A 14213-nucleotide genomic window follows, 5' to 3' on the forward strand; every position below is an offset into this window, starting at 1 on the left:
TGTCTACATATAGAAAATTGTGTTATTACTGGACTCTTTGTTTCACTGCTGCTAATCTTGCCTACTGCATTTATTCATTCCCCTTGCATTTCTCTTGTTTTGGCTGTTTGAAAACCAAATCTCTTATGTTTTAATTTTCTCTCCAAAAAAAGTTTCAAATTCTTCTTTTTCATTGAACAGCTATCTTTTTTTTTTTTTTTTTTTTTTTTTTCCAGGAGTATGATTAAGGTCAGATTTGCAGGGGGAAAAAATCATTTTCAGCCGTATCCTGAGATCTTTTGAACTCCTTAATTCATTTCCTCCTCCTTTTTCTGGTGGATACAGAATAATCTTGCATTATTTGAATGCTCTTTCTTTCCTTTGTATTTGAAAATGTTTTTCCTGTTAATTTGTTGAACTTGTTGTTTGTGAATTGGTGCTTAAACTTAACCATTATGTGGTCTTCAAATTTGTAGCCTTGGTTTTTGTTTTTGTTTTTTTTCTGGAGACTTTCTGTGAATTCTTTCATTCAAAAAAATTTTTTTTTCTATATGTAAAAATTCTCGGTAGTTCTCTTAGGTTATCTTTGTGCAGACTGTCTTCAAGATCATTATATTTTGCTTACAAAGTGAACATATTTTAACATTCTTGTTTTTGCTTCTCTTCTTCTAGGTTGTACTTTACTTCTATGAATTTGCATTCCCAATCTATTATTCCCTTTCTTTTTTTTTTTTTTTTGGTAGGGCTTGCTATTGCCTATACAAGTTTTTCTATTCTGCTCATTATTTTAGCCATGCAAGCCATGTATTCTGTTCTTGTTATTCTGATTTCCCTTTTAAACCATTCAAGAACAATATGTTGTGGTTCCATGTTTTCCTTATATTCCAGGGGGCTCTCTGATCAAATATTGGATCAATTTCCTTTGTTTTGCATTCTTAGATATTTGAAGTAGTTTAATATATCTAAAAGTCAGATTTTCTTCTGTTGTTACTGTTTTTTCCTGGACACACATACACATACACACAAACATACACACACGCACGTGTATGTGGGTGTCTTAGTCCTAAAATTGCTTTATCTTTGGAACATAATTTCTGTTTTGGAGAGGTTTAAGTGCTCATGGGATCAGAGAAAAACTTTAATCCTTCATCTTGCTGCTCATACACAGGAAGAAGATTGATTTACCAATAATCTTGCCATTGACTTTTCCTTCAATCCTCATTCTTCTCAATCTTTCTGTACCTTTGACATTATTGATCACTTACTTCTCCTGGAAATTTTAAGGTCGCCTGGTTCTTAAGAGTGCTCATTTCTTTTTTGAATCTTGATCCAAGTCATTTTCACTATTCCTGGATGGTCCCCCAAGATTTTTTCCTAAATCTTCTTTTTCCCTTTCTGCTTTCTCCCTTGGTAATCTCAGCCTCAATAGGTGTAGTTATCATCCATATGCATATGATTCTCAACTTCACCAATTATTTCTTTGATTAAACGTGTTGAACATGTCCAAAATAGAACTCATCTTTCCTCCCATTTCAGATTTTCCCAGTACCATTGAGGGCATCTCATCTTTTTAGTCATTCTGGCCATTCACCCTCAGATTTCACTCTCATATACCTCACATGTCCAATCTACTGTCAAATCTTTGTCATTTTTACCTTCTTAGTATCTCTATATATGTCCTCTTGACTAACACAGCAGCCAGCCCTATCAAATCATTATTGTTTTATACCTGTATATCTATAGCAGCCTTCTGGTTGGTCCCTCTGCCTTGAATCTTCTTACCATTCATTCCAGTCTATCCCTCCTCTAAGCTGTCATAGTGACCTTTTCAAATTGAAAGTTTGATTATATTACCATTCAACTCAGTAAACTCTGGCAGCTCAAATATCAAATCTATTTGGCATGGAAAACCTTCAAAATTTAGATTCTTCTTTACTTTCTAGTCTTTTTGCATTTTATTTCTCTACAATTACTCTGTGATTCATAGACACTGATCTTGCTCTTCCTTTCATAGGAAACGCTCATTTCCAAATCCTATCCCTTTCCATTGCCTGTTTTCCATGCCTGGAATGTTCTCCCCTCTCCCTTTTGTCTTTCCTGGCCTTCTTTATGGCTTAGCTCAAATCCCATTTGCTACTTGAGCCCTTTTCCATTTTTCTCCACTTTTAGAGTCCTCCTCTATAGTCATTTTCCATTTACATGGCATGTGTTTTGTATGTACCTTGTTGTTGTTGTTGTTGTTGTCTTTTCTATTAAAGTGTTAGTATCTCAAAGTTAGGAATTTTACTTTTTTGCCTTCCTTTGTATCTCTAGGCTTAGCACAGTGTGTGACACTTAATAATTTCTCATTAACTGACCAAAGGAACGAGAGTAGGACAAACGATAATGAAATTAGTTTCAACACCATTGTATTTTAGTGACTAGTGAGATATTTAGGCAAAAATTATCCTATGAGTAGTTGTCAATGTGAATGTATATTAGGGCAAAAAGTTCAGGACTGAGCCTATTTAGAAATGATGGTAGAAGTTATTAAAAACTTATTTATAACTTTTATAAATCAGAATGTCCTAGTGTAATGTTTCCAGAGTAAGGTTAATATCTAATTAAATAATTGAGTTAGGTTCTAGTTTTCATTAAAACAAAAGGATCCTTTTTACATGGAGGTCTCAGTCTTTTAATAAGCAAGAGTCTCTTTTGGTTGTATAAAAAGCCATTCAGAAATTTATATTGAGAAAGCTTAAGATTATCTACTATTGCTTCCTGAACTCTCATTATTCAGATGAGAATAAGGGTTTGATAGTGAGAGAATTAAAGTGTTATATCATACCTTTTATCCAAATATCTCAAAGTTCCTCATTGTCACTTAATTTAATATCACACCAGTGTAAGGTAAGGGAAATCAACCATGCTTATATATATAGTGTTGGGATTAATGATGTCTGATAAAGCAAATGCTATAAGTAATTTTTTTTTGCCATTTCTTAAATTGACCTTAGTGAGGAATTAATATCTTGGTTAAAGATTTGGAGTTGAATACATAGGAGGAAGCTTATCTTGTCTGTAAGAGTATGTACTATGTTACCATGCTGATCAAAAATCTTACACCAACTCCTTGACCTTCACTGGAGAAAAATCAGAAATATGGCAAGCTCCTACATTGTGACTAAATGCTATAGTGACCCCAGTAGATATTCCAAAACAGGACCCATCAAACTCTTTTATCTTTTTATTTCTTAGAGTATCCCCAACCTTCCCTGAATTTAGATTGGTTAGAAATAAAAATTATTCATACATCAAAAATGACTTGTCAAAATTACTATCTTGCAATTTGCTTATGCCAGCAAAAACCCGGGCTGCTGATTTGTTGGTGAATCCCCTGGATCCAAGAAATGCAGATAAAATTAGAGTTAAAATTGCTGATCTGGGAAATGCTTGCTGGGTGGTAAGTAGGACTATCTCTTTATACATATTTTCATGAATTTTTCTTGTTTGGAGTTTTTATTTTTTAACATCTTTAATGCTGCTCTTTCCATTTCAGCACAAGCACTTCACAGAAGATATTCAGACTCGTCAATATAGATCCATAGAAGTTTTAATAGGAGCTGGCTACAGTACACCTGCTGATATATGGAGTACGGCTTGTATGGTAAGAACACACTTCACCATTTCAGTCTCTAGGGTTGAGTAAATTCACTTGATTGAGATCATTAAAGATAAAGCTTTCCATTTTTAATGGAAGTGTCCTTTAGATTGCAGGAAGATTCCCTTTATCTTAAGGGATCCTATACATTGGAACATTTTGTTGAAGAAGAATGTGAAATATTCTTTCTTTGAACTCTTTATTTACAGAAAAGTTGATGATGTGTCTCAGTGGAGGGAATTCATTCACTTATTGATGAAATTACAGATTGATTCCAAAGAATATCATAATTCTTTCTGCCATCTTATATTTTGTCTATCAGTTTTGCTTTCCATTAAGTAAGAATAGAGTGCCACTCCCAAACTTAATTTTGACAAATGTTAACACTGTTATTCTTTGTGTACTGTGACATAATTTGATGTTTCAGGGTCCCTAGCAAAAATTTTGGGATCCTTCTTGTCTGTTGTCATGCTGCTTTCCTTTAAAGATTGTTTGATATTTACTTACAGAAAGATATCCTCTTTTACAGAGTGTTTTCATCAAAGAATTCATATTATCATTGATTGTAATTGATTATATCTAAAGACCATTCTCCTTTAGAAATTCAATAACCATTTCGGTTCATAATGGCTACTGAAGAGCTGTAAGAATTAAGATTTTCTACTACCACCATCTAGGATGACACCAAAAACTGTTAACTTGGGTATAAATGGTATCTTCTGAATTATCTTTTTTATATTAAGGTTTAAAATTTAGGATTTACTTTGAGTATGCCTACTTTGAAAATTTGTTGAAAATGAAGCAGTGTTTTCTGTTGTGGATCTGGTGCAGATGGATCTGAATCGGTCCCTGTTCGGGCGCCAAAATGCGGTGATCTTTTTCTTCTAGCCCGGTTAGCTTAGAGACCTATCTCTCTGCTTGGTTCCAAGAGCTCTCTCCAAATGTCTTTAAATCCAAAGGTCTGGTCCTTCAGCCTCTGCCTCTGCTTTCTTCAGCCTCCAGCCAGCTCCAGTCTTCATGTCATTCCGGTGAAATCTCGACTTGTAGCATCTTCCTTTCAAGAACCTCTTCGACTGGCCCATTGGCCTATTTATGCTCCTTCCAGAGAGAGGGATTATGGGTTTTCTCCCATAGTGCTCTCTGGCCCAAAGAGCTTCAAGGGAGGTATGAACTCATTGAACTCCAATGAGTAAAGGTGTGAACACAAGCCTTGTATTGATTAGTTCTACTTAGTACCTAGTTTCAGGTTCTGGCCAAAACATCTTCTTGTAAGATTAGATCAACTCTAATTAGTTAGCAGTTAGTAAGGATTCCAACAGTTTTCTTTTCCTTTGTTGGATTCAAAAAAATAATATGGAACATTATACAAACTCTTTATCTTGCCCTTTAACACTCCCCATAATTTGGCTTCAATCTTTCTTTAAACAATTCATATTGCTCCCTTATATGAATGAATGGATGTTGAATAAATGAATGAAAAGCATAGCATCTATTAAGTAAGTGCTTACTGTGTGCCAGTTACTAGTCTAAGCAATTAATTCAAATATTTAAAGAGGTAATTCCTGCCACATTCTAATCTCCATCTCTGAATTATTAGCAATACCTCCTTCATTCCTGTTCATGGGTTTCAAGTCACATAATTGTGCTTATTGGAAGTACTCTAAATTTGTTTTCTAATTTCAACTGCTGCTATGCAACAATCTTTTTTCTTTTTTTTTTTTTAGCTGTTTTCTGATACACTCTCTACTCTATATCTTACAACTTCTACTCTAAATCTTCTCTTCTCTCATCAAACTACCTATCTTTCCCTCTTTCTTTCCCTCTTTCAGGAGAGAAATTCGTCTCATACTTAGTAATATTGAGGCTCTTTATTATAAGCTGCTTCTTTCCCCCATTTTTGCACTCCATATCTTCTCAACAGCATCTCCTATTTTTCTTGAACTCTTTTCTTTAGCTACAGAGATAGGTTTTGTCTTTCTAAATCTGACCTTTCTGCCTGTCCCCATATCAACCCTTCTTCTTTTCTCTAGTTGGTATCTCCTTGTTTCTTCCCTTTGGAATCCTCATGTCTCTTCAGACTTTTTCTTATCCTCTGGAAATTCCATGTATTTACTTGTATATATTTTATTTTAATCAGTCACATATTATTTCCACTCTGTCCAGTAGACTATAAAGGTCCTTGAGAGCAAGAACTTTTGTTTATATTTGTATTGTTAGGATCTTGTATAGTGCCTGGCACATAGGTACCTAATGAGTGCTAATTGAATTAAATTTCTTGATTGAAGTGATTTGTTTCTACCTATTTGAATTAGGATTTCATATTTGAAGTACCAACTATTTTTTTCATCTGATATGTTTTTATTTATTTCTTTAATCATTTCCCAATTACAATTTTTAAAAAATATTCTTTAAAACCCTGAATTCCAAATTCTCTCCCTTTTCCTTGCTTTTTCCCCTTCCCCAAGAAAAAAAGCAACTTGACACCAACTATATATATATATATGTGAAGATATGAAAAACATATCTCCAAATCGGCCTCCCTGCAATAGAAAAGACAGACCAAAAAACAAACAAAAAAAAAAGATGAAAAGTTTTTTAAAAGCATGCTCTAATCTATATTCAAAGTTTTCCAGTTCTTTCTCTGGAGATGAAAAGCATTCTCTCATACTGCTTCCCCTAGAATTGTCCTAGACTACTGTTTCAATCAGAGTAGCCAATATAGCCAATCATCTTCACAACACTTCTATCACTGTGTAAAATGTTCTCCCAGCTCTGCATATCCCACTTTATAACTCTTCCCAGATTTTTCTGAAATTATCCTTTCAAAACATGCTGAAAAGTGTGAGGTGTGGTTCTTTAAGAGCTGTTTTAATTTGCTATTTTCTAATTAATAATAATTTAGAGTATTTTTTCTTATGATTATTGCTAACTTTTTTTCTGAAAACTGCCTGTTCGTATTCTTTGACCATTTTTCAACTGGAAAATGTTATATATATATTTTTAAATGTACTCAGTCCCCTGTATGTTTGAGAAAATAAGACCTTTATCAAAGAAAATTGCTGTACAGATTTTTTTCCCCCAGTTTTTGGTTTTCCTTCTAATTTTGGCTTCAGTAGTTTTGTTTATATAAAAACTTTTTAATCTCATGTAATCTAAATTAGCTATTTTACTTCCTCTTATCCTTTCCCTCTCTTGTTTGCTCACAAACTCTTTTCTTAGCCATAAATCTAACAAAATACATTTTCCCATGCTCCCCTGTTTATATCTAAATCATTTATCCATTTTAACCTCATCTTGGTATATGGTGTGAGATGTTGGTCTATATTTAGCTTCTGTCAAACTGCTTTCCAGTTTTCTCAATAATTTGTGACAAATATTGAATGCTTGTCCCAAAAGTTTGGATCTTTGGGTTTATCAAACATGAGATTACTGTAGTATTTTACTACTCTGTATTTTGTACTTAATTATTCTGATTTACCTCTCTGTATCTTAGCTAGTACCAGATTGTTTTGATGATTACAGCTTTTTTTTTCTTTAATAGTATTTTATTTTTCCAAATATATGCAAAGACAGTTTTCAATATTCACTTTTGCAAAACAAAACCTCATAATCCAACTTTTTCTCCCTTTCTCTACTGCCTTCCCTTTCCCCTAGATAGCAAGCAATCTGATATACATTAAACATGTATAATTCTTCTAAACATTTCCATATTCAGAAGATTAGTATTTTGTAACATTATTGGAAATGTGGGTACTATTAGGCAATTTATATTTTTCTTTGAGACTTTGATTGTAGCTGTTTTACTTCATTGTTTTCTGAGTTTGTATCTTGATTTTTCCTTCTTACCCTAATGGCTTTTTATAGTTAGGTTCTTTTATTGTTATTTTCTCATTTTACTACCATGTTTCTTGATTTTGAGTTTCATATTAAAGTTGTGCTGTGTTCTGGTTTGGCGTGGGAGGGAGCAAGTAGGCTAGGGAGAGGTACTGTCTCAAGATTCAGGCTTTTTCTACACAGCTTTTTTTCAGAGGAGTTCTGGGGGTTTCGAAGTTTTTGATGCTTTCAAGGTGGTGTGATCTAAGGAAAGGTATAGTCACTACATTCCTGGTCTGTACACTGATCTCTACCCTAAAAGGGCCTGTGATCCCTTGGAACTGGGAACTGTACTGTTGTTGCTCAGGGTTCCTGATTGCTTGGAACCAGAAGTGATACTTTTCCTCAAAATTCCTATTATTTTGGTACTGGAAGTACCTCACAGCTCTTGATCTTCTAGTGACCAAGAGTGATAATTGCTCTTCAGGACTCTTTCTCCCTCTTAACTGAAAGTACTACTCTTTGCCCTTGAATTATAACTTAGAAGTGGGTATAGGCAAAATGACATCTGGTCCTGCATTCATTGCTAGCACCAAGGTCCCCCTCTATTCTCTTTTTGCCCACTTGTCAAGTCTTCTTGTTGTGTCTGTCTTGGTACTTCCTCTAGTCTTGTGTCTTGACTCTAGCCTGGAAAACCTCCCCAAATGTTAATGTTTATACTAATATATTTCAAACTGTGTAATTGGGAATATCCCTCATTTAATAAAGTTTTTCTCCAGATTTAGGAGTATGTGGATTCATCTTTTATGACATTATGCCTGTAATTTCCATGCCTGTCAGTCTCTTGAGGGTTTTTCCATTCCAAAGACCTCTCCTTAGCCATCCTATGCCTACATCTTTTTGGGCTATTCATTATAAGTGCAACATCCAAGTTTTTAGAAACTGGGGGGAGGGGAGGATTGTAAAGAAAATGGCAATAGAGATATGTGGTGAATTATTTCTTGGAGATTCTGATTTATAACAAATTAAAAAAAGAGTTATAAGCCTACTGCAGAAATCTCCAGGATCATTTCCTTTTAGGAATTATTGTAGTACATTGAAAGGAGTGAAAACGAGAGAAAGAAATAATGTTGATGGTAAAGGTGGAGGTGGTGGGTGGTAGTAATTATGCCATCTGCTGGTGACGATAGGAAAGGAATTGATGGTCCAACAAGGGAGACAATATGCATGAAGCTATGTACCAACAAAATATATAAAGGATATTTTGGAGCTAGTCTCAGAGGAAGCACTGTAAAACTAAAGCAGATTGGAAAAATCTTCTTGTAGAAGATGAGACTTTAGCTGAGACTTGAAGGAAACCAGAGAGGTCAGCAAGTGAGATAAGGAGAGAGTTCCAGTCATGGAAGCCAGGGAAAAGGTTCAGTCAGGAGGGTGGAATGTTGTTATGCGCCAGAACTCTGAACTTGAAACAAGGATTCTTACAAGGTACTAATTAAGTGGAATTGATGTGACAATGGTTATCTAGTTTAGCATGGTGCTTAAAATAGTTCTCTAAGTTCAGTATGATTGATTTAATCTTACAATAAATAATGGTTTCTAGTGATATAATGCCAGTGTAAAACATATAACCTGGGAGCCTCAGCTAGGTTGATTCAGAGAGATAGAAAGTGCTAGAGAAGACAAGTGGACTGAAGGCTGAAGCACAAGCCCTTGGATTCAGATTCATTCATCTCATTTCACACCACCTTGTGGCAGGCACTTCTCCTTAGTTTCTCCACTGAAACCAAGACTCCAGAAGGCTTTTAAGAACGCCAACCAGGCCTCAGGAAAGGAGACAAGACTTTGAAGAAGACAATAATAAAGGATTTGGACTTTAACACCTGGCTATTCTTATGGTGATTATTGAACTGAAATGAAAGCTGCTTCCAGAGACCCCAGGAAAACCAAACTAAGAACATTACAGAATGTTGTACGCAAAGACCAGTGAAGAGGCTGGTATTATTGATAATAAAGTAAAGGAGGGAGGAATGCCAGAAAGAGATCAGGTAATCAAGGGCTTTAAAAATAAAACAGAGGATTTTATATTTGATCTTGGAGATGATAGAGATCCTCTGTGGTTTGAAGTGAAGTGAAGAAATAGCATGGTCAGACTTGTACTTTAGGAAGATTCATTGATAGCTGAGTGAAGGATGACTTAGAGTATTGCAAGGAAAGGAGATTGATTGTATCATGGCCCTTAACTGGGAATATCCATAGACTTTGGTCCCAGCCCCTCTTCTTTCCTCCTTCTATCTTCTTCTGTTAATTAAGCTTAGTTCCTATAGGCTTAATTATCATTTCTATGTAGATGACGTGTGTGTGTGTGTGTGTGTGTGTGTGTGTGTGTGTGTGTGTGTGTAGTTCAGTCTTTCCTTTGAGCTCTAGTTCCACATTACCAGTTGTCTATTGGACATTTCAAACTGTTACAAAGACATTTTAAATTCAGTGTCTAAAATTGAATTAATCCTTCCCAAACATTCCCCTCTTTTAAACTTCCCAGTTTCTGTCAAAGACTCTGCCATCTTTCCATTTACTTAGTGAATTTTCATTTTCTCTCACCATTCCATATCCATTCAGTTGCCATCTTGCTGTTTCTATCTTTACAATTACTTTCAAATCCAGCCCCTTCTCTCTTTTTGCATCTATTTATTACCTTATTACCTATTATTAAGCCCTCATCACCTCTCTCTTAGATTATTGCAACAGTCTCCTAATTGGTTTTCTTGCCTCAAGTCTCTTATTACTCCAATCCATCCTACATCCCATTGCTAAATTAATTTTCCTTAAAAACATCTCTGACTATATACTCAATCAGCTATCTCCTCTAGAATAAAATAAATACTCTTCTTTTTAGCTTTTAAACCCCCTGCAGCCTGGCCTGTCTCTCATTTCAGACTCACTAAATGTTGCTTTTCTCCCACACTCAGATTCAGTCAAATCAGTCTTCTAATTGTTTCTACTCTATCATGTCTCCATGGAAAGTACTCCAAGGTACTTTTTTCCTTTAAGATAGGAATTAGATACCATCTTCTACATGAATTCAATACTGTTTCCTGCACCTCAACTCCTAAACTTCAAGAGTTCTTCCTCCACATTACCTTATATGAAATCACTTTGCATTTACTTGAATTTGTTCATTTTATATTTATGACATATACACAGGTACATATGTATATGTGTACTCAAATACACACACACAAATGTTTTCTCCTCCATTAGAATGTAAACTTATTGAGAGTTGGAATTTAAAAATTTTTTATACTTGTGTCCCCAGTCTCTAACACAGGGCCGGATATGTAATAGATAATAAATACTTGTTGATTGATTGAGTCATTTGAAAAGAATTTGGTGCCTGGGATTTAGTACTTGTTTTTTTCATTCCCAGATTTAAGCTCACTCATTGTTATGGAAATTAGGAATTCCCCCTACTTGCTCCTTTCGTGGCAAGTGAATGTTCTTTTTTTACTTAAAAGGAAAAGATGTGCTTATAAGTTTTATTCTGCTAAAGTGCACTCCTGAATAGATGCTAGATTGAATCCCAGAGTATACCATTTGATATGTTGGAGCTGAGGAAAAAGAAACTGCTGCCAAAAATATACTTTTAGTCAGATTGGTCTGTTCCTTAAAGGTATCTTTTACCAGCACTAAGTTTTTATTTGCCAGTGTTTAGAGTCACTTATGTTATTTGGTTCCTTCTTCACAATTCTCATTTGGTATTACCTTAGAGAAGATAGGTAAAATGTTGCTTATTGGGAACTTAAGGTGAATGTGCTTTGTTATCATTCATCAGAGTCTTTGACCTTCAATGTAACATGGGAACTGACTTTACAACAAAATAAAAGCCTGTGATTCATTATATATAAAAATTGCAGAAAATTTAACATTAATCAGTTTCTTTTTTGGGGGTTCTTAACTCTCTTCTCCACCTTTGTATATTGTACTCTGTCTCAAGTACAGGCTTTTGAGCAGGAGTCTTTATGGCACAAGTAATTTAAATACTCAGTAATTGTGCTATATTAATGTTGGTAACTTACCTCTGTAAGCAAAAAAGGAGTAGGTACTATATCCTCTCTCAATATGGTAAAAGATGGTCAATCAAAATGTGGAGAGGAAGGAAAAGGCTTTATTATTTTGGTGCTTTCAAAATGAGGAATCAGAATCTGTTTTATTTTGCTTTTAGAAGGTTCATTCTTTCTAAGACTAGATCCTGAGCCTCTCTGGGAAAAGTGAAGAAAATTAGGATCAACTACCTTCTGTTTAAGATGGGTGGCTCTCAACCATGCAGCAATGTTTTGTGTGGTTGTTTTTGCTCAGGAAAGGGGAGGGTAGTGGGTGCTCTCCATTATCTTGTGAAGGAGTACCACATATTTCTTTTTGAGTAGACTAAAAAAAAGCTGATTAAAAATATACTTCAGTAATGGGAAAGGCTTTTGATACCAAGTAGTAGGATGAAGTCTCAGTCTGACTTAGTGATTCAATCAATTGACTGATACCACTTCAATTTTACTTTCTGCAAAACGATGATAGTGCTTACCACATTCCCTTGTTCCCCAAGAAGGAGGGCTTGAGGCCTTTTGCCTAAGGGAGATCAATCTATTGCTGAGTCCTTAAGAAACTACTTGGTTTGATTCATATCCTGGTTATTTTCCATGTACCCAGTTTGATAATTCATTGTAACATATTTTTGAATTATGTCATCTATTGTGTTCCAGGCGTTTGAGCTTGCAACTGGAGATTATTTGTTTGAACCACATTCGGGTGAAGACTATTCCAGAGATGAAGGTGAGCTTCTCTTGTTTATAGACTTACTCTTGGCACAGCTTTCTTTCTGAGTTATATAATTCCTGGAGGGATTTTGTACATAAACAAGAAGGTATACCTTGATTTCCAAACATAAATTGAGATTTTTTTTCTTTTGGTTTTAAGCCACATCAGTAGCAGTAGAAGGGCAGACCCCAGATCCCATCCAGCAGTTACAGGCAGCTTACTTAAATGCAGACTGAAGGAACTAAGCTATTCTCTCTGTAAGACTTGCATATGAGTGAAACTTGACTGAGAAATAATGGATTGTATTAGTTCTGAAGCTCCACACATTTGAGCTTTGCTTTATTCCTCTTAATTTGTATCGATGTGGTAATATAGAGCTACTGATTTCTGTGTATTCCTTAAAGTAGTTGATAGCTGTTTACAAACAAGTAATTCATGCTTGAATTTCATTGGCAAAACTATCCATTTCCATGCTTATTTGCCTGTGATGCCTGTGGCATTGGTAACCTGGGCATTATTCATTGTTTGTTAATGCTACTAATGATGCCAGATCTCTGCCAGTTCTGGATACCACTGCATGGATGTGCTGCAAACATTGTTGATTTGACTCTGTTTCAAATTTTTACTAATTCTAGTTTCTTATTTTTATCCCATCTTTCCCTCTGACCCCCCCTCCCCTCTCCTCCCTACCTTTTTTTCTCTCCTTCATAGACCATATAGCACACATCATAGAGCTTCTAGGCAGTATCCCAAGGCACTTTGCTCTATCTGGAAAATATTCTCGGGAATTCTTCAATCGCAGAGGTAGTACCTCTTCTTTTTGAAAGGTGCCACGATGCAGACAGAAATGGAATGGAAACTGCTGGTTGTAGCCTACTGCTAAAAAAAAAAAAAAAAAAAAAAAAAAAAAAACAACTCCCCCTCAAAAAAAAAAACTGGGGGAGCATTGTCCCAGATTGACATCTATCCCAGCAGAATTTATATTCCAATCAGAAAGGTGATAAGAAGCATTGCAGCTGGAAATAACCTTTGTAGTAATCTTTTAAAAAATTACTACATCTTCAACAAAATCTAGCACTCATAATCTTCTTCAGTGCTGCCTCTTTGTGCTTCTTTCCAATCCTGCCTTCTAAATTTGACAGATACAGGGGATAACTTTGACTCCTCTGTTAATTGGTACATTTCACAATCAGTCTGTTTCTGTCTGTACCAGGCCAGTGTTCGTGTGTGCATGCAATGTACTGATTAAACTGTTGTATGTTTCTGTTTTGCTGGCAATGTTCTCCAATGCAGATCACATAGCATTGATCATTGAACTGCTGGGGAAAATCCCTCGAAAATACGCTATGTTGGGAAAATATTCCAAGGAGTTTTTCACCAAAAAAGGTAACGGTATTTATCCAATGCTAATTTTCAGCATAATCCCATACCAAATGGAGAAACTATACATAAGTGTTTGGATAATAGCACTCTGGAGATTCATGGTAATGAACTTGCAGATCAGAAATATAAAACTTTACACAGAAGTTTCTGTAGTTTGAAAATTTGGTAAGAAAATAGTTTTTCTGTCATAATACTCTATCCTATCCTTATAATAGCTATTTATGTACAAGCCAGAGAGTCTGCTGGAGTGGATGCTGGAGTAACAGCTGTGTGTTTTGGGAGAGATTGAACAACATTCTTTTTGTGCTTCATTAATGAGATTTTGTGATATTTAGGAATCAAACATTTTAGACCATAGGCAATGAAAAAGAGAACAAAGACTTTTCAGTTTGGCAAATTCAATTGATAACATTAAAATGAAATTCTGGTAAGGATGCAGAGGAACATACTCTGACATTCCATGCTGGTGTAATTGTAAATCTCTTGGGAAAGGAATCTAATGTTTCCCAATAAAATTACAAAAGTTAACTGTATCTTCTCATTATTCAGATAATTCCATTGTTAAGATTACGCCTTGAAAATATTCTTTAAT

General features: G+C 35.1%; 1 protein-coding gene across 12 annotated transcripts in view; it reads left to right on the forward strand.

Annotated features, from left to right (window-relative positions):
• The window catches only part of SRPK2 (SRSF protein kinase 2), a 272571-nt gene that overhangs the window by 227825 nt on the left and 30533 nt on the right, over positions 1-14213 (forward strand). For 8 of the 12 annotated variants that reach the window (XM_051961714.1, XM_051961707.1, XM_051961713.1 and 5 more), the window contains 5 exons: positions 3321-3421; positions 3518-3625; positions 12184-12253; positions 12950-13042; positions 13532-13624. In XM_051961714.1, the coding sequence (XP_051817674.1) occupies positions 3321-3421; positions 3518-3625; positions 12184-12253; positions 12950-13042; positions 13532-13624 (465 nt within the window). The remainder of the gene's footprint in view (positions 1-3320; positions 3422-3517; positions 3626-12183; positions 12254-12949; positions 13043-13531; positions 13625-14213) is intronic. The other 4 variants (XM_051961706.1, XM_051961709.1, XM_051961705.1 and 1 more) reach the window with 2 other exon arrangements.

The sequence above is a fragment of the Antechinus flavipes genome, chromosome 5, assembly GCF_016432865.1.
Source record: "Antechinus flavipes isolate AdamAnt ecotype Samford, QLD, Australia chromosome 5, AdamAnt_v2, whole genome shotgun sequence".
In the NCBI taxonomy this organism is placed as follows: Eukaryota; Metazoa; Chordata; class Mammalia; order Dasyuromorphia; family Dasyuridae; genus Antechinus; species Antechinus flavipes.